At 38.8% G+C, this 20,914-nt stretch overlaps 2 protein-coding genes across 2 annotated transcripts in view; both read left to right on the forward strand.

Moving 5' to 3' along the window:
- The window catches only part of LOC103922463 (macrophage mannose receptor 1-like), a 38,656-nt gene extending 37,688 nt beyond the window's left edge, over positions 1 to 968 (forward strand). Inside the window, exon 32 of the mRNA XM_009330604.1 lies at positions 799 to 968. Coding sequence (XP_009328879.1) covers positions 799 to 968 — 170 coding nt within the window. The remainder of the gene's footprint in view (positions 1 to 798) is intronic.
- Positions 969 to 3,931: 2,963 nt separating this feature from the next.
- The window catches only part of LOC103922464 (macrophage mannose receptor 1-like), a 34,209-nt gene continuing 17,226 nt past the window's right edge, over positions 3,932 to 20,914 (forward strand). The window contains 13 exon segments of the mRNA XM_009330605.1: positions 3,932 to 3,992; positions 6,486 to 6,647; positions 7,579 to 7,692; positions 8,800 to 8,946; positions 10,207 to 10,389; positions 11,297 to 11,451; positions 12,702 to 12,815; positions 13,838 to 13,953; positions 14,847 to 14,995; positions 15,867 to 16,066; positions 17,360 to 17,487; positions 18,794 to 18,881; positions 19,480 to 19,624. Of these exon segments, the coding sequence (XP_009328880.1) occupies positions 3,932 to 3,992; positions 6,486 to 6,647; positions 7,579 to 7,692; positions 8,800 to 8,946; positions 10,207 to 10,389; positions 11,297 to 11,451; positions 12,702 to 12,815; positions 13,838 to 13,953; positions 14,847 to 14,995; positions 15,867 to 16,066; positions 17,360 to 17,487; positions 18,794 to 18,881; positions 19,480 to 19,624 (1,762 nt within the window).

Below are 20,914 nucleotides of genomic sequence, written 5' to 3' on the forward strand. Positions count from 1 at the left end.
GCCCCGGCATTGAGCTTAGCCATGGAGGTGTTTCTCTGAGCCTGAACCTAGAGCCTTCTGCCCAGGATCTTCATATGTCGTGGTTGAACCTCAGCCGGCAACTGAGCACCACACAGCCGCCCGCTCACTCTCCCCTCCCCCCAGTGGGATGGGGGAGAGAATCAGAAGACTAAAAGTGAGAAAACTTGTGGGTTGAGATAAGAACAGTTTAATAATTGAAATAAAATAATAATAATAATAATAATAAAAATAAAAGAATATAAAAAGCAAGTGATGCACAACGCAATTGCTCACCACCTGCCAACCGATGCCCAGCCAGTTCCCGAGCAGCAGCCCCCCCCGGCCAGCTTTCCCCAGTTTATGTACTGAGCATGACGTCACATGGTATGGAATATCCCTCTGGCCAGTTTGGGTCAGCTGTCCTGGCTGTGCCCCCTCCCAGCTTCTTGTGCACCTCCAGCCTTCTCAGTCGGTAGAGCATGGGAAGCTGAAAAGTCCTCGACTAGTGTAAGCACTACCTAGCAACAACTAAAACATGGGTGTGTTATCAACATTATTCTCATACTAAATCCAAAACACAGCACTGTACCAGCTCCTAGGAAGAAAATTAACTCTATCCCAGCCAAAACCAGGACAGCAACAGAGACCTGGCTACTGATCAGCAACAATTCAGAGCTCAGATTTACACTGAACAAACTCCAAGTTCAGGCAGGAGAGAACAGCTCCTCCATGTTTTTCATGTTGCATGTGGAATAAAAAAATACTGAGGTTTCTCACAGCTATATGCATTCATTTCAGGCAAGGAAAAGAATGAAGAGACTCATCCACCTGTTCATGTCTCCGTTTGGCCACTCATTTTCTTGGCTATTCTCACTCTTCTTGGAACTGGCATGTCGGTCTATTTCTACAAGAGAAAAAGACAAAACTACCTATCAACAGATTCTGGCAATGAAACACTTCTAAAATAGTGTGTCGGTGACTGAAGGACTGGTAAGAATGGGTCCTGTGGCAAGTTACTTGCTGAAATGAAAAGGATGTATGTCTTAAAAGTCTCTAGTGAGGATATCTGTAATCTTAAATTAAATCCTTTTTCTCTTTTTGCACTAGCAGACTCTTTTGTATCATGCATATTTTACAAAATCGGAACTACGGATTGATGTTTTGTATAGTTTTGTAACAGTCAAGATGTTCCCAAGTGCCTTAGCAAAAACATTAGTATAAATAACTTGTCAAGAACAAATAAATGTACCGACAAAGGACTATAAAAGTCAACTGGTGAGAATGAATATTCAATAAAGTGTGATTACTAGTTAGAACTGTATTCCCATGACTTTGTGGACACTGTAAAGAACTCAGAAAATAAAATCTGTCCAACTCTGTTGCAATCTTGAACTCATTTTGCCCCACAAACTCCATCAAACCAACACTTTTATTGTTCCTTATAGCTGTATCCTATTACACTTACTTATAAAATGGTGCTTCATATACTTATCTCAGATAACTTCGGGATAGAAAACCTTGCCATTCTCATTTTCTGCTATGGAAAATACAGTTCATACCAGCAAAGGTTATTAAGCTCACGTGTAGGTTTTGGTCTTTTTTCAATCTGATAATATGATTGTTAACTGTATGATGTTCACTAACATGAATTAAAATATTCTCATCCTTGCATTCTTCCTTCTTTTTGTTAACGCTGTGAAATAAATAAAGTTTTTATTAGTATAATTTTCAGCTTCAGACTTCCCTATGAATCGAGTGAGAGGAAAGGGGAAGGGAGGTGCTCCTGTCTGCACAATAACTCTTTTGTCAATAACAAGGAGGGCTTCTCTCCCCGTCACTTTGAATTCAGCTTGAATAAGCACCAACTTGCCATTTTTAAATGTGAGAAAAAGGGACTGAATACTAAGGAATGTAGCAGATTATACTGTACTAGGAATCTGCAAAAAGACTAAGTTTAAGATGTTAAAAAAACAGTGGAAAGCAGTACAAAATAGCATTTAGGTGAGCTGCAAGTATAATTTAGACACTAAATGCTTTATGGGGAAGAGTACTTAGCAGATAGTCCCAGCAAACAACCTGCCTTTCCCAGGCTGCACAGGGTCTACTGAGCAAGCTGGAAAGTTAGAAGAAATAATAATAAAAAGTAATGAAGTTTCTTTTCTAGGCACTGGACTCCTGTTTTCTTGGTGTAAATACAATCAAGAATTTAGCACACTGGTAAGAACAGGTTATTGCACAAGTCAAATGCAGCACACAGGACACTGACCCCCCAAAATTTGTAACCAGCATCAAGCTGGTTGGTCATGTGAAAGGGGCAGCTCTGAAGTGCTCAATTCCTCTTTTAGCCTACCCCGGTGCCTGCACTAATCTCCCCCCATCACTCTGCAGCCTTGGGGAGCTGAATCCTCATAAGCATCCATTTACACAAGAGGGGGACTAAAGCCCAGTTTGGACCAGAGCGTGGCTGGCACTTCGTGAGGCAGAGGAGGGAACTAGGCAGGAATTGTGTCCTCCGAGTATTTTCCCTTGGGATCCCCTCTGTTAGATCCATTTCCTTTTGTGATTTCAGGTGTATATGAAATATGGTTTCACTCAGTAAACTCAGCTTCTATTTCTCTTCCACCCCATTGTTGCCTCCAGCACCACTCAGCTTTATGACTTTGGGCTACTCTTGCAAGCCTTGCTCACACTAAGCCCTGAATGTCACCTGCAGATAGAACGGTTATTATTAAACAATTTCTTAAATTCCTGCTTTTACTGAATTTTTTTCTGAAAATATTTTTGTCTCTTAGTACTTTCTAACAGTCAACAAGTTTAGCCAGTTCTTGCAATAATTTTCCCACCTTATAAATAAAAACAGACAGTTGCTCCTCATACGACATATTCTGTTCAGCTTCTATATATATCACACTACTGACTATTTCACTTCTTGCTTTTTTCGATTTCATTATCACAACTTCTTTTAATTTCACTGATGTAAATAAACAGAAGGAACAGTAGGACTTGTCTGCCTGTCAATATTTGCCAGCACAGATTTGCAGCATAGTTGTACAAGAATTGCCATGCCAATATAAGTCTCAGATGAACACTCTGCTCACAGATTAAAAGGAGATTTTCCAATTTAGCTTATGTTTGGCTTTGTCCTGGAACACCCTCATTAGGAATTTCTCAGATAGATGAACACATCCTTTTGCTTGGCATAAGTATTCCAGGCAAAATTTTCCCTCCTGTTACAGGGAAGCTTACCACTAGCCTATAGCATTGAACATCGCTTCTTTCAGGTCTTCGACAAGTAGTTATAAACAGCCCAGCCTCAAACTGTGATCAAAGCAAGCAGCGTAACAGTGTAGAAAAAAAGCAATTTTAGCCCTCAAAGTGAGTAATAATTCATAATGCACCGAATACTGCAGATCCTGTAAAATTTGCTCTCTTTCTTCTAGATATGTAGAGCTGTGACATTATAGCGATGTACTGAACCACTGGGGTTTTGTCTCCCTTTGTTTCTGAGAGTAAGGCTTAGAGCAGAGATTGAGTTTTTAATCGATGATATTTCACTGCAGGTTTCTTGTCACCAATTCTCAAGTTGCTTTTTTAGAGGTCTGTTCTGTGTAGCACCCCAACAACTGACCCATATATAATACTGGCAAAGTCTGAGAAGAAGACAAATGTCACCACCTCTAGTTACAAGGTTGGAGACATCAGTTTTGGAAGTGACTCGCTCTCCAGAGAGAGCTGTGTTTGCAATGTGCACTCTAGTTATTTCAAAATACCATGTGACAGGATATTTCCTTATTTAGAGTACAGAGCTTTATCCATTAGCCCTTTGACACAGAGAAGGACCTGTTACTATACTCACTCAGAAGGATTTTATACACTGCCAATCTTATAGCCCAACATTTACTAGAGGAATGAAAAGCAAGTTACCTTTGCAATGAGTTTCTCCAAGTTCCTAGTTTTTCTTTCCCTTGTGCATGGTTCATTACAGTCACTGGGTAAGTTTCCTGTTGGTTTTGTGTTAAACCAGATATGAAAATGCTTTTCCTTGGGCAGCTTTACAGTTTTAATGCATAGACTGATTATTTTGTATTTGTTATCAGATTTGATACATGATCTAAAGAGTATGTTGGGTATTATCCTGGCAGTTCTTGATTCACAGAATGAAAGAGGGGAAATGTAGGGACGTTGGGGGAAATGGAGGTAATAAGAGCAGGATCTTGTCTTTCTGTGGAAATATTAAATCAGATGGCATTGTGTGGGAGGGCGATGAGAGATGAGGAAGCATGGAGCTCTTTCTATTTACTGTCCCCATCATACCCATGGTGCAGTGATTAGTCAAAGGGTTTTAGAGCCATGTTTTCATGATAGGTGTACAAGTTTTGCTTTCTGCTCCAAGCCATGAGGTATGAGAAGGAAGAACTGTCTCCTCTCCCCCCAGTCTGACCAAATTAGAAGAATAGTTCTAGTCTGAAGATGTATATCACTCATTGGGTATAGCTATGGAAACGGTAAAGCAGTAATGTATGTAGAACTCAGCAGATGAATGTGTTTGCATGAATGTGAGATCGAGAGCGTATATCAGAAATTTCAGGATAAAAGAACACTCCTGTAATACTGTGATAGTTTAAAAAGATGAAGAATTGCTAACCTTAAAGAATCTGAATTGAGGGTGAATCTGCAAGACCTCTCCAAGTGCAGAAATGTACAACTGAAACATAAAATTTTTATTGTGTAAATATGCTCGTGACAACCTGATCTGTATTCTCTCTGGTCAGCTATCCTTTTTCTTTAAACAATTAATAAAAAGATGGAGTGATAAAGCAAATGTATTGAGCCCTACAGAATACAACAATGCAGTGAACTCATTGTTGTCTGAGATCTACTTGTGGTTTTTCTGTCTTCAGGAACCACAACTTATCAGCAACTTATCATCACAGAATTTGACTTTTCTACAAGTTATATGTATCAAACTCTAAACACAGTATTTTAAACCCAAATTTTACTAAAACAACATTTTATTTAAATTCTCTAGCTACACAAGGGGGAAAAATGATAAAAATTAGTTAAAAAAAGATGGTGTGATCTCTCAATTTAGGTAGATATACTGATAGATAGATCCATTACTAGGAAGTCAGATTTATGATTTATGATTATTTTCATATGTCCTTTTAACCCTTTCTTCCCCCTAGATACCTTTACATTACAAGGAAACGCCAATGGACAGCCATGCGTATTCCCTTTCAAATATGAAGGCGAGAAGTACGATGAGTGCACAGATGTCGGTAGGTCAGATGGCTGGCTCTGGTGTGCGACAACTGCAGACTTTGATGCTGATAAGCTGTATGGATTTTGCCCACCAATAAGTAAGTCCTGCATTTTATTTATTAACTTGTCATGAAACATTGTTGAGAAAACCATCTATTGAGCTACCAGGTTTTTTATCACCTACCAACCGCACGCCCTCATGACAAACCTTGTCAGAGTAGCCCAAATGAAAATCACCTGATTGAACATTAGCCCCAGTAGCCAAGTGCTTCCTCTATAGCGAGTGGAGAGGAAGAGGTGCCTTCAGAGTGTGGTTCAGCCCAGCCAGGTTCTGACTCACCTGCTGGAGGTGGCTGTTTCTCTTTGTGGACCAGAGAGGTGAGGAGGCTCTTTTATATCTCATTTGATGTGACTTAAGTGCATGGCATGACCAGCATGAATTTAGACCGATATCTTCCTTTCAAAAACTTCCCATTGCTCTTTATTCCTCAGGCATGCCCTGTAGGTCAATTCTCACTTAAACTGCTATATACTGTTTTTTCCCCTTAACATTCATTTCCTATCTTGTTCTTGTCTCCTATTGCCAGCCTACACAAAAATGTTGCTGCTAAAATTATCCTCCTCTCCTATTTTTGTACTAGCTTCTGCACCGAATTTATGCTTGGATCCCTCCACCTCAGGACACAAACTGTTTCACTTTTCTCACCAACTGCCTTCCCAATAACACAACAGTTTCACAAGGCTTTGTGAGTTGTTCTGCAAACAAAGACTGCAGCTGATCTGCACACTGGTGCTACACAGACTGCTTTTATAGCTCCTCGGGCTGTCAAGGGCCAGGTTCTGCCATTTTTGAAAAAGCTGCTTCTCTTGATGATGAGCTAAGAGGGAGTTCCTGCCCTGCGGGGATGAAGAGCCTACAGGGTCATAGTTCACCTACATGTTTACTTTCCTTTTCTGACTTCACTCTGGAATCTCTTTTTTCAACCAACAGATATGTCTGGTTTACCTAGTACTGCATCTTGTGTAAAAGAAAATTTAAAAGCTTTTTTTTTTTTAATTGATGCCTAATCTGATTTCAATTTTTCTCGTGCTTTAAAATTGATGATAGCATACAGTTAATACTGTGCATTTTTAGAGATTTTGCATCATTACATACTTTATTTACTTTTAGTTGGTGCAATGTCAATCCTCTAACAGCAGTGCTATGTCACTTCTTCTTCCAGATGACACAGAAAGATTTTGGACAGAAGATGTTTCAACTGGCATTCACTATCAGATAAACTCAGAGTCAGCTCTAACATGGCACCAAGCAAGGAAAAGCTGTCAGCAGCAAAATGCAGACCTATTAAGCATCACAGAGATTCATGAGCAAGCATATATAGGAGGTAAAATGAGAACAAGACCTTAAAATATGCTGCCCTAGAGCTTTAGCCGATGAAGTTGGCTGCCTTGTCTTCTGTCTCAGTGAAGAAGACAGGGTGTCAGGGGTAACAGCCGCCAAAAAGGAGATGATATGAACTGCCCTTCCACTAGCTGGTGTTTTTTTTATGAAAGGTTGGTCCCAGACCTCTACAAGGGGGGGGAAATGGCCCCATCCCACCTTTGTGCACCAGGTGGGAGCTACCGCATCTTCTGCAGCTTGTCCCACGGGGAGGGTTTTCTCCGTTTGCCCTTGTTGCCGGTGCACTCATTCCTGAGCAGGGCTATGGTCTAGTCCTCAAATTTACCTTTTTCCTCTGTGTTTCAAGGATTGTTAATCTTTCTAGAAGAACATATGATGATGGCTAGATTGGTCCTGATATGGGTACATTTGCATACATAAACTCCAAATAACTCCAGTGGATTTCAGATACAAGTATCAGCTTGGTTATAAATGGCATGAAGGAGGCTTTGAAACCACTCACATAGAAAAAAATTTGGAAGCAACTGATTGGCACACTGTCTTTTTCTTTTTGATGTGTTTACTCCATGAAATCTATTACAGAAATATTTTAGCACAATTCCCTAATAAAAATAAGGTATTTTTTACATCTTTTATGTCGTAATGAAACAAAGTGAGAGAAGTAAACTCTTATTTAAGTAGTGAAATAAGATGTTCATTTGCCCTTTTAGCTACTGAGATCTCTGCTAAATCAACTTTTATTCATTTACATAATTTACTTTTTTAACCTGTGCACCTCAGTAATGCTGAAAGTACTGGTTTTGGGCTGGTTTAAACTAAGAAATATAAATTTCTTACTTTGACTTTATTTCTTTTAGATGAACTTGTTAAGAATGAGAATAGGGAGATACAACTGATTTTTTTTTCTAATTTAGAGCTAACTAAAAAATTCAGTTTTGCATTCTGGATTGGATTGAACACTTTGAATTTCAACAGTGGATGGCAATGGGCTGGGGGCAGCCCCTTCAGATATTTAAACTGGGCTCCAGGTAAGAACTGTATCTATTTTGTAATCTTTGAATGGATTCTGATAAGACACCAACTGATAAAAACTGCCTTAGCTACTTTTATTTCAGGAAAGCCCATTCTGATTTACAATAGCTGAAGATCTAGATCTTTATTTTAAGAAGTACACTTCCAAATTACAAAGTTCACTGTGGATATCAGCTATAGCCAGTTCTTTTATTTTCTTATATAAGCAAAGAGCTTATTTATGAAAGCAGTGTATCATTTGGAGTAATATATAACCCTACAGTCCAGAGATCAGAATTTTTCCGTAACATGTTGCCCAAGGGTATAAATATAAATCAAATCTTCCAAAAGTAGCAAAATATTTAGAAAATAATGGCACTATGTTGTCTGGAGAAATTCTAAATATTATTGAGAGGCTTACAGAGCCAGCTCATAATTCCTCAGCAGTTTATGCAAAATTGCACTGGGCCACCTCAAGGAAGGGAGACGAGTGGGTTTCTGGTGCTCCTCACACATGGGGAGTTCTTCTGTTTGCTTGTTGGTTTTTTGGTCCCGTGTTTTCTTTATGCCATGAGTATTTCAAGCTGTGTCCTGTTTTGGAAAAGTTACAAGGTAGTAAAGGAATAATTAAACTCTCCTCTAAGTTTTCAAAAATTCTGTATCAGGCAGTTTCTTTTGTTGCTTACAGAGGTTTTTACACACTGTAACAAAAAAGAGAAAAGCTATTTTATAGGAAAGTAGAATTGTGAAATTCTTGAGATATACTGGAGGGATGGTATAATTTAAAGCTGTGTATTTTTAAAGTTTGGAAGTTTTTGATACAGCATAATGGTCTAGCTTCAGCTGTTCTGTCTGTGAGCACCAGGATATCAGGAAAAGAACCAGAAATTTCCCAGTACTATCTTGACACAAAGTCAATGGAGGGTCATTACTTCACTCTCAAAGCATAGACTAAAAGCAGCATCCTATAAACTGCACCATCAGTTATCCTATGGGAGAGGCCTTCTTCATATTAAGCATTGAAGAAATCAGAATAAGTTGACTTTTCTACTGATAATATGATGGTTTTGTTAAACTTTTTATTTATTTTTGCTGTGAGATTTTATTTTCTCTCTTACTCAAAGGAAGTCCTTTCCTGCTCCCTGGGAAAATCTGTGGAGTGATGAATCCCAGAAAGAATGCTAAATGGGAAAACCAAGCATGTAACCAGAGACTCGGCTACATTTGTAAAAAGAGAAACTTCAGTTCAAAATCTGACATTATACCCAAAGGTAGGTTAGTCAAATAAAAAGAAAGATTTTTCTTTGACTTCTAGAAAGTGCAATCTGTAAAGATCTGCAAATGATAAAAGGTATGCAACATTATTTTTCAACCAAGATGTTAGAAACCTTTGAAAAACACAGCTATACCTGCACACACAGACTATTAGATATTGCTTTTGTTCTCCCATTGTGTATTAACCATTCATAGGAGAGTATTATTATTTTGTTCCATCACTTTATCATTCATTCTTGCAAGACAGATAAAAGCTGCTCTGTCATGGTAACCAGTGCCAACAATCAGATTTGCATAAATACAGTAGAAATTTAATGCTTCTCATTATCCTCTCATTTTCTCCAAATGAGCAATTGCAGTTACTCTAATATTAATGCAAAAAATCCTCCTCTGATTACAATAGTATGCAATGTGTTGGGTTCACATGGGCAGAGCAGGAGGAGCAGCAGTATTCACACAGGCTACATTTCATCCATGGACCACCCTGACCTGAGGCTTCAATGACACAATGTGGCTATGAACATGCCACGCGCAGGAGGGATCTGCTGGAGGCCATCATCTGGGAATGTTATAAAAGCTACTTTTAAAGAAGTAGTTATATTAAAGAAAGTAGAGAAATAACTTCAGACAATCTTTATTCCCCTATTAACCTCAAAAAGAAATGCAAGACTATTTTTAAAGCAACCTTAAGGTAAGCTTTTAAAGATGTTTAGGAATCTAAGTAATAAAAAAGCCACTGAATTAATATGATGAGAAAACTACCAACTCAGCACTAATTTGCACTGTTTACTGACCTGCAGTTACCAAAGAATTACTTCATGCTTTTCAATATCTGAAAATTACGTGTGTTTGCAAGAAGACATTGAACAGGAGGCAGAGCCTAATGTCAGCCACTGCATGCAGCACGGGAGACCATGACACACTGTCCGAACTGCTCTGGGGGGCAAAGAGGGGAGGGGCTGGCATCTGCTTTGGTGTCTCTTCCTCCCAGAGCATTATTTCAGATTGCATTTCTGACACAATGTGGGCATTTTTCAATGATTCTCTGCTTAAGGAGACATCATTCTGTTGACATATTTAGCATACTGTGCCTTAATGATATTTGGTTTTCATTTGAATGTATTTGTATTTCTAACTACAGCTTTATGTTTATTCATATAGTCCCACTTTTGTAAAGAGTGCTTGAGAGACCTCATTTTAGTGTCCTTTATTTTCCTCTTACAAAATTTCTCTGAAAAACTGTGCTTTGATTTTAGAGGAGTTGAGATCTATTAAGTGCCCAGATGGCTGGTGGCCATATGCAGGCCACTGCTACAGCATTCAACGGGAACCCAAAATATGGAAAGATGCTCTGACTTCATGTAAGAGGCAAGATGGAGATTTGGCAAGTGTCCACAACATTGCTGAATACAGCTTTCTAGTGTCGCAGCTCGGTTACAGTGAGTATATATGTAGGCCTGCATTGTGTTTGCCCCATCTGTAACGTAAAAGCTGAGCTTCATATTAAATATTAATGCTTTCTCTGAAATATCACAAGTGGAAGGATGAATCTAACTTATGGTGCTCATTTATGTTGTTGCTGTTGCATAAACATAGAAGTATATTTATATTTATCAAGAAGTAATCTACATTGCAAAACATTATAAAGCAGGAAAAGAAAAAATATGCTATTCCTAACAGAGACACATAAAGATCTCTAAAAATTGCACTTTTGGCATCTTTATTCTATGTTCAATATCTTCAGAACTGAGCTCCAAACCTAGAAGAAATTTAACTTCTTACTGAGGTTAAAACCTCTTGCTGAGGTTAACATCTTGCTATATCTCCTTCTAAGAAAATAATATCTTTTGACTTCTGCTTTTCCTTGGATAGGTAGTAACCAGTCCTGACACTTGCTGCACAAGCTGGACTTGGTGAACACCCCTGACAGGCCATTACAAGCCCTCTAATGCTTCCCCATTAAGGAGATGTATTGGCAGATGTCTTCATGGCTTGGGCTCAGTACGATCTCCTGGCAGGTGGCACACTCACAGCCACTCACTGTCCTACCCTCCATGCTAGGGGCCTTTTGTTGTTCTAAGTCACAGATACTCAGAAAGTTTGCAAAAATCTTATGCCAGCCATAAAGAGCCCTGTGTTTATTAAACTCAGGATTTCTGTACAGAATGTGAGACCTTTTCATTACAGACCAAGACATCTCTTGCTGCAGATCTGAGAGGAAGCCAGCATTTTTGTTAAAGCATGAAGACCACCTCTCATGTACTACATCCCAGATTTATTGGTCCCTATTTGTTCACTGTATTGCATAGCACGCCATAAGCAAACCTATTTCTTTTCATGCTTCAGAGCCAACAGAAGAGCTATGGCTGGGTCTGAATGACCTGAAGGCTCACTTCTATTTCGAGTGGAGTGACGGGACTCCTGTGACATTCACCAAATGGCAGTGCAGGCATCCCACCTATACAAATGGTCTGGAGGACTGCGTTGTTATGAAGGGGCAGGTATAACCATGCAGTCATTTTATAGTAATGCAAACTAATAACTACATCAGTCTGAAATCACTTGCCTTTATATACTTATTCAGCAGTCATTCTATATCTTAGTGTAAAATAGTTTTCCCCATAGATTTGGCATCAACCAGGAGAGAAGTTCAGAGGACAGGAGAGATCAGAAATAGAAAGGTAGCATTTTTCTAGTGCTACTTTTTGAGATTTCTTATCTGGTGAAAAGTCTGATCCAGAAATTTTACATTAGATTCATTCTCTTGGCTGCAGCAATGAAAAAAGTTATAGCTCTGGGAGAGGAATGGGGATGAACCAGTAAATATATTGTGGTTATCATAGATGCTATTTGCATACCTCATTTTCCAATCCGATAGACCATTATGTCCCTCAATGTCACTTCACTGAGACATGGCATTGAGGCATGGTGACCTGGCATTAGGGCATGTTTCTTCAGCTGTGACATAAAGAGAGCACTAACACCTACCTGCCAAATACCTAACCTAAAATCCTATAGTATTTCTGACTGCTTGACTCACAGACTTTATTTTCTTGCAAGACATGGTTGTTTGACACATTTACGTGTATGTGTGTGCACACACATACATACACAAAGTGTCATGAATTAAATAAATCTCCAGTCGAAAAAGCTGTTATTGAAAGAACTGTTATATCATAGAATAATATTGATGTTTTCCAGTATTAGGCATCAATAGAATTGATCCTAAACCAGATTTTATGGGGGAAAAAAACTCCTATTTAAATTTTATTTTTTACATAATTCCTTTTTTAAAAGAAATCAGCCATTTTCAGAGTCTTCTCCTTGATGGATAACATAGTTAGATTTACTGCAACACACTCAGATGCGCATTATTTCATTTTCATTGATCTTTTTTCCAGAAGTGTAGTGAAATAATCCTGCTCTAAATACAGATCCATTAGCCCCAGATGAGATGTACCTTTACAAACCCTCTCATTAAATAGGTAGTTATGATAGCAAGTAATGCTGAGACTTCAAGATGTTATTTATTTCCTCTTTTCATCTCAAAACAGCATTAAATGGATCTTAAACCAATCCTGACAGATGTGTCTATTTTTTTTTTTTTAAATAAATCTCCAGTAATGATCCTGTAGTCTTCGTAGGTAACATATTTCAGTGGGCCTTGTAGTGAAGAATGAGGAAAACACTAGTTTTCTTATGTTTATGCATGCCCCTTTTTTACATTCGTTTTTTCTCTCTGCTATTCTAGGATGGATACTGGGCAACTGATGTCTGTGATAAGCAACTTGGTTACATCTGTAAAAAGAAGCCTTCATCACAATCCTCTGAGAAAGAGATAATCGAGGACCCAGGCTGCCAGAAAGTAAATGCTCTCTCATAAATAAATTATGTTGGGAAAAATGAACAGGAATTAATTTAATGGTTCTTGCTTCTTTTAGAGTCTGTGTTTGTATCTTCCAGAAAATCTACTCTTGAGGAAACTTCATCTTTTCCTACTAGCAATTTACTAATATATGTGCATTTTTTATTTTTGCTCTGAAAATGCTCAAGAAAGTCAAGATTCATTTACATGTACATGAATACTGCCTTTCCCTCCATTCCCAGATGAGCCACTCTGTGAGAAAATTACATATATCTTCTAAATCATAATTTTACCACTATTCTCTTTGTTTATGCTCCTACCGATGGACTACTTAGTTGGCCTTTGAGTGATACCAGCATGTTATTTTTTTCCAAACAAGTAATTTTTCCAGAATTGACCTTTTCAGAAAATAATTGTATCTGTATTGGTCAGCATAGATCTCTCTAAGAGCAGGAAGAAACAGGGGTGTTTTACTGATATTCCTCCTTTCTACCCTCCCCACAAACAAGCACTGACTGGATTCCTCTTGGCTCAGAAAGTCTCCTCACCCATTGCACTTAGGGATGGCAGGGGCAGCTTTGCGGAGCTGTGCTTGTATGTGAATTCATTTCCATGTTGCAATATTTTTGTATTTCATTATGTCAGATCCCACAGCTATGGAAGGCTGGAGCTGCAGACCCTCCCTGAATGAATCACAGGCTCCTTATGGTGCAGTTTGCATAATCCCAGCCTTACAGAGCACTAGAAAGCACAGTCACAATTTTCTTTGAAAAGTCACATACACATAAAAGAGACAAAAATTAAGGTCTTAATGTCATCCTTTAAACAAAAAGGCCTTCTGTAGGAGCAAACAGCAACAAAAAAACAGCTTTTGTTTATTAACAGATTGGCCCAGTCTCATCTTGTTTTTAAGCTTAGCTGCAACAAATTTAACATAAAATATTTATACACAAAAGACCAGTGCTAATTTCTGTATTGAAGTCTCTTTCAACTTCACATTAAGAACCTTAACTTTGTCACAGGATTGGAAAAGATATGGTTTTCACTGTTACTTGGTGGGCTCTGCACTTTTGACGTTCTCAGAAGCACATAAGACATGTGAACAGAGCAAAGCTTATCTAGCCACGGTGGAAAGCAGGTAGGAAAATATCTTTTTTTATACTTCAAAATCAATGCTTCTGATGGAGAAACTTGCAAAACTTGTCCATTTGTAGAACTCTTCAAAGTGTTTTATCACCGCTTTTCAAAAATTTTGTAGTAGTAAGCCAAATAAAATTATCCATGCCGGAAAAAAAAAGACTCAATGTTTTAGGACTTTCTACTTAATCTATTATAACAGTTTTCAAATTTTGGGAGTTCTTGATTGAATAGTTTTATCTTATCTTTCAATTCCTAATTAAAGCAAGTTCCAGGTTTTTGGTTTTGGTGGTTTTTTTTTTTCTGTTGGAAAGTAGTTACTACAATTTTTCATCCATTTACTGATGGATGTTATCTCATTATGATAGAAAAGCTTTAACAAAAATATTTTCCTAAACTACCTTCTAAGCCAAATTCTGAACAAATGTAGGAAATCTTCCCCAGGACCTGTCCCACCACAGCCAGAATGTATCATCCAACCTACCCATATCTCAGTCAGGCTTTGCAGGCTTCATGGCCTCTGAGGAACATGACTGCCTTCAGAGGTGATGGCTAGCAAAGCTGACAGTTTGGTGGTCTGTTTGAGGCACCTCAAAGATTTGGAAAGACAATGAAAATAGTAGAATACAACTAGAAGCCCATGTGAGCGGTGATTTGTGACATTTCACAGAACTGGATGGAAAGGAGAGAAGATGCCTTCTGCTGAAAGGAGAAAGTTGTCCCTCACCAAATTCTTTTGACCACACTTAAAAGCCTGCTGAGGTTTTTCCCGAAATTCACTGAGGAGCTGTTGCCTTGGGGTCATGCTAGCCTGATAGAGATACCTCAATTTGTACCACTTAGATTAATATTGCAAGGTAATAGGTTGCGAATGAACACTGTTTTCCACTTCAGAAATGAGCAAGCCTTTCTGATTAGTCTGACGGGGCTGAGGTCTGAAAAATATTTCTGGATTGGTCTCTCCGACAGAGAAGAACGAGGAAGTTTCAGGTGGACCAGTGGTGAAACTCCTCTCTTCACACACTGGAACACAGCAATGCCAGGTAAGCTCTGCACAGGCTCAACCCTTGTGATAGTAGTGCACCTGCAATTCATGCGGGTTTCTGCTTTCCATCCCCTGGTGTTAGAAATTAGAGTAGGCACTTTCTTTTGTGTAGCTGTAGGTGGCCAACACCATCAGACCTTGTGTTTGACACCAGTGCAACAACCACCATCACATCCGAGAGTCAGGTGTTGTGTAAGTCAATCTGCGAAGTTGTACAGAAACAGATTTTTAATGGGCTAGACTGAAGGCAATACTATGCAGGAGTTAACAAGGTCCATGGTCTCATTTTTTTCAACTTTTTACAACCAGTTAACAACAACTCATCAGATTGAGAAAAATTATTATGGACAGTTTTTTGACCCACAAGGTGCATATGTGAGAAATGAGCAGCGAATGTCCAGCTGTTTTTTCATTTCAGCAAAACAGATTAACATCTACGTGGGAACTCTTGCCTTCACACTAGCTAGTTAAGCCTTAAAACAAACTTGTTGTACTTGATATCAGCTTTCTTGAAATTGAATTACCTGGATACTGAGAACCCCAAAGTAGTTGTCAGGCCACCTGCTACATATGTAAATAAAATCAAGTGCCATTTGCCCTGTGATTTCCCTGGAGTGGCAAGGTAAGGAAGATTTGTATTCTAAAGCTGCAAATCTCCAGTTTTGGCAAAGGTGTGTTTGTGAGACTTGTTGGCCCATATCCTGCCTCTGGTAGGAGATATTAAAAATAATTTTATATCCAAGATGGTTTTTCATCTGCATAATCTGCATCTTCCTTTTCATAATTTTCTATGAATAAAAGCAAAGGTTTCATGTCTTAGAGAGCAATTAAGACTTTGGTTTTACTCATTTCTTTTCCACGTCACAAAGGAAAAGAGCAAGGCTGTGTTGCCATGGGAACTGGAATTGCAGCTGGATTATGGGATGTTGTTAGCTGTGAGAAGACAGCAAATTATCTTTGCAAACAGCGGGCAGTGGGAGTGCCGCCTCCTGCTCATCCGGTACGGGTCCCTGTGGCCGCCTGTGCTGAAGGCTGGGACGGAGCCTCCCAGGCAGACTCGTGCTTCAAAGTAAGTGTGTGTCTACCTTCACTGCGAGCTTGAGCATGGGGCAGCCCAGGGGTCTGTACCCTGGTCACCGTGGTACTCAGGGACCCAGGTGCTGGGTCATTTTTTGGCAATGATGTCCATGGTATTCAAGGGCAAAAAACCATGAGAAAATCCATCAAATGTAATGAAAGTCAACTATGGAAAACCTGAAACAATGAAAACAAAAGTGCTACAAATATGCTTTCTTTTATTTAAATGCCAGGTGAGAACCTCACCTAATTTATTTGCTTCCAGGAGTTTGGGACTTCAGAAAAACATAGTATTGCATCTCAAGAGCTGGCAGTGTCACTTGCATAAGACAATGTTTCTAAGAGAAAACTTATGGAAACCTGGCCCTCTGCCAATCTTTTCTCACACAGCATGTGATACTTTTAGTGATATTTTTAGATCCAGGTTTAGTTTGACATTGGTGACTCTTCAGCAAGTAAAGGTTTTGGGCATTCTCTTGATTTAGCTAAAAATGCCTTAAAAAGTCAAAGGCAAAATAGATCAAGTAAAAGTAAATATGCAACATTGCTCTCCAAGTCTTTACATAAGTATCCTCTCACTTTCTTTCCTGGGACTCTGCCTGTTGGGAGGCCAGAGATGATTGTAGCTCTGTATTTATAAGGGTCTCAACTCCTATGTCACACTTAATTATTGTTACTAACGTTAGTGGTTCTGCCAATTACCAAATTGTTGATTATCCTTTCCCCAAAATGTCAAGCATCCAGTTCCTTAGTTCAAGATGTACATACTTCATAGTATAAAGTGGAGCTATTTGTATGCTTGCACCACCATACAGAAATCTCTTCCTCGGCCAGGGTCAGCACCTTGCCAAATGGCTTTCCCCGTTCGTACTATCCTTTCTGTTCCAACCTATTGATTTTCCCTCCACCTTCCATTTCTCAAAAATCTCCTGCTTTCTACTGTGAAATACCACAACTGGGCTACCCCGTCTTTCTTTGAGCCTTTCAGTGGTCAAAGTTCCAGTTAAGTTATACATATTTTATTTTTCTTCCCTGTACATTGTCATGGCTTTTGTTCTCCTCAGACACCTGTGTTACTCTTGCCTTATTTTAAAATAGAGGATGCTAAGAAAAAATACTTACACATTACATTACTAATATTTGATATTATTGGTCTTGACAGACGTTATGTTGTCTCATTCAAGAATAAAGTGATACTGATTTTAATTACATAGGCAATTATATATTTTTATATGCCAAATTTTGCACATTTAGTAATTTATTTTTACTTTTTTTTTCTCAATAGTTTTTTGTGAGAGAGGGAAACCAAAAGAAGTCTTGGTTTGAGGCTGAAGAATTCTGTAGAGAAATAGGAGGAAATCTGGTCACAATCAATACAAGAGAAGATCAAATTTTATTATGGCAGTTAGCATCGTGAGTACTTGCACAACGATTCTTTTTCATGTTCATGCTATATTACATAAGAATTCCTTCAAAATATATCTGGAGCTAGGCAAATGAGTGAATCAACACAATAAAATTTCAAATTAAAATGGAAAATTTTCATCTGGAAATATCATCCTGAAACATTGCTTTAAAAAAAATAATCTTGAATATTTCAAAGAGGCTTTGATATTTTTGAAATTTTCATCACAGGTTTTTATCAAGGCAGTTCTCCAGATCTGATCATCTTTGTACATGTTAGGCCCTCTCCCAAAAGGGAGACAATAAAATGTTCAGCTCTAACTGTGCCTTTTTTCAACTGGCTGCAATTCATATTTTAATCAACGCATTCAAAAACACCCTTGAGTAAACCAAAATGCAAGGACTTAATATGGAAATTTTCTGACTATAAACTGAAGACTCCTGAAATCAAACAGGAATTCATTTTAATTCATTTTTTGCTAGCACTGTAGATGCCATGTCCTGCCCACAATGTAGAAATTATGCCATTTATTTTCCCCCAAAATTAGAACACTACATTTTGGTTGTATTCCGTAATGTCAAGAAATCTCAACAGCACATAATATATAGCTATTTAAACAAAACTGTTTCACATAGTGGTGAATCTAGGTTTAATTTCTCAAATAGATTTAAAACTGTCATATAGAAATGTGTTCGTGATCTCACCCTTCTTCATTTTATTATTTTCCAGTATTGTGAGAAGCTGAACGTGTTTTTACTTGTCTGTTAAGTCTCTTTGCTTTAGACTATGAAATCTTGTGGAGGGATATCTTCGTGTTATGTAGTGAATGAAATAGGACTCTATTTTATCTGGTCCATAGGTACGACAAAGCAAATAGTGTGAACTATTAAATAAACTACATAGGAAGTGCCAAGAAGTAAATCAAAACAGTTGAAAAAAAAATTCACTATTTTTCATTAGTTAAATTGTATTATAGCTATCTATTGATGTTTTACTTTTGCTAAAGCCTCTGTCCGTGAACTCCTGCTACAGGCAAGAGCTGTGTTGCAGCCACAAGGATGAGAGCCTGAGCTAGCTCTGTGCCACATCACTGTCCTTTAACTTACATTCAGATATGGCAAGTCTTGTCCCAAGACCGAGCCTTATCAAACCCCTTGACAGAGTGCAGGCGGTGAGCCTGGCTATGGGCCAACAGTAAAGGAGCAGCTCCCAATTCAGATGTGACAGAAAGCAGCATGTTTCTGTGCTTTCCAGCATTTGTATCATGGCCCCTTTTTCTACACTCATGTATCTATATTATGTGATTTATTTTAGGGATAAAGGACTGCACACTCAGGCTTTCTGGATAGGTTTGTTTCTCTTAAATCCTGATGAAGGATTTGCCTGGATTGATGGTTCCCCTGTGAGTACTTATTTGCTGGATATTAGTTGACTTTCTGTCCTTTAGAATATATAGATTTTCATCTTTTTATGCCTTTTTTCCAATCTCTTTAACCCTTCAGCAGGTGTATGGCAGCACTTAATCCATCAGCTGAACGGCTGCAGTGCTCAGAGATGGCACTGTCTTAACACACTAATGGAAGTACAAAATTGCCTCTGTTTCAACCCTGGTACCATGTTATATCCCATCTTCCACAGTCTGTGCTCTTAGACCTTCACAGCATCCCAGACCAGGCACTGCTGTATGTCAGTACAGAGAAGTCAGTCTGCCATCTTTCACAAAGGGAGATAAACACAACTCCTTCCGCCCATCAGTTTTTAATCCATCAGACACATGTTTTTCTATACTGTGTAATCTTTGCACCTTCTTCAGGGAGTGATGGGGAAAGTGAGCTGATCAGCATGACTTTCACAGCCCTCTCAGACCTATCTGAACCCCTATTGATCCCATAAACAAGATACTTGAGATGATGAGATCCTGAAATTGTGTTACAATGGCAATCTCGATTACTTCCACTCAGCTCGAATCACATAGTAATTCAGATGTATTTCCAACACAGGTAATTTATGAGAACTGGGATGAAGATGAACCCAACAACCATGAAGAACTTGAACATTGTGTTATGTTTAATAGATCACCTCAAATGCGCTGGAACGACTTGCGCTGTGAACATTTACTTAATTGGATTTGTGAAACAAAAAAAGGTATGATTACTTCCCCATTTAATTGGAGCGATAAACCCAAGTTCAAAAACAAATTGTATGGATTTAAACAAATTGAAAAGAAGAAAGACACTGGGAATTGTTCATTTTAAAACCAGTTGAGGTGAAGGCAACACAGAAAGCAAGAGGAATGAATTGAGATATTTCAATTGTACTCAGATGCAGGAAGTTAAAGATGTCCCTATTTATCTCCTTCTGCCATGGGTTGAATAAATTTGCAAGGCAAAGGTACTTATCCCTTCTCCTCCCTGCATTTCTATCTGCTTTAGGCTTACCCAGGAGAGCCAAAGATGCAGGACACTAGAGTTCTCTGTACAAAAGAGAAAAAGCTTTGCTTCCCACTGTGAAATGAATAATGGGAACCAAAGACAGGGATCAGTTGCTATAGGAACCGACAACTCTGAAAAAGAGATCAAAAGTAGAGGCTGGTGTAGCCTTGAAGGACTCCTGCATCCATCCGCTTAGCCTGGGAAGCAGGGCCCTAACACCAGGCCTCCCACACCTGGTGCCAGGGCATGAAATGGACCTGATGAACGTGCACTGGGGTGCCTGCCAGTGGGAAACGGGGTCTACACGGGTTGAGGACCCCAAGTGACAACCGATAATGAAAGAACTTGTTTTGCTTACTTGGTCCTACTTTTACATCCCTGCTTCCTCGTTGTAACCTGAGTAGTTGTATGCATCTCTATGGAGAAAGACATTCTTAAAAGCTTCTTGAAATGAAAAGAAAGTTAGATGCACACAGGGAACTAGTAGGAGGCACAACAGGGAGGGGAAGGGAGAAGCAGTTATATAAAAAGCACTGAGTATATCTAATATTTGATGACTCTGCCAACAAACCGTTACCCTTGAACAGTGAATAAGGCAACATGCTAACATTGAAAAATTGCTTAACCAAAAAGGAAGAATCACTGTTCCCTTGTGGGTAGATTAGTCATACAAATGCACCATCAAAACACTGACTTCTGTATACCAGCTCAAAGCAGTACATCCTGTGCAGCCCTTTCTGGTGCACTGAGCACACTGCTTTGTACAGATGTGGCTCTCTGCTCTTGGTGAGATTACTCAAGAGAAGTTCAGAAACCATGACATCAAGACTCTGATCAGTTTATCTTGATCCTAGATGACCTTTCAAAAGTAAAAAAAAAAAAAAAAAAGAATTAGATCTTGTTATTGTGAATCTAGATTGTATGATCAACGTGAGAGGAGAGATGCTCAGCTGTGGATTCCCTCATATTCACTTAAGACACATATTTACTTAAGATACTCCAT

The sequence above is a fragment of the Pygoscelis adeliae genome, unplaced genomic scaffold, assembly GCF_000699105.1.
Source record: "Pygoscelis adeliae isolate BGI_AS28 unplaced genomic scaffold, ASM69910v1 Scaffold27, whole genome shotgun sequence".
In the NCBI taxonomy this organism is placed as follows: Eukaryota; Metazoa; Chordata; class Aves; order Sphenisciformes; family Spheniscidae; genus Pygoscelis; species Pygoscelis adeliae.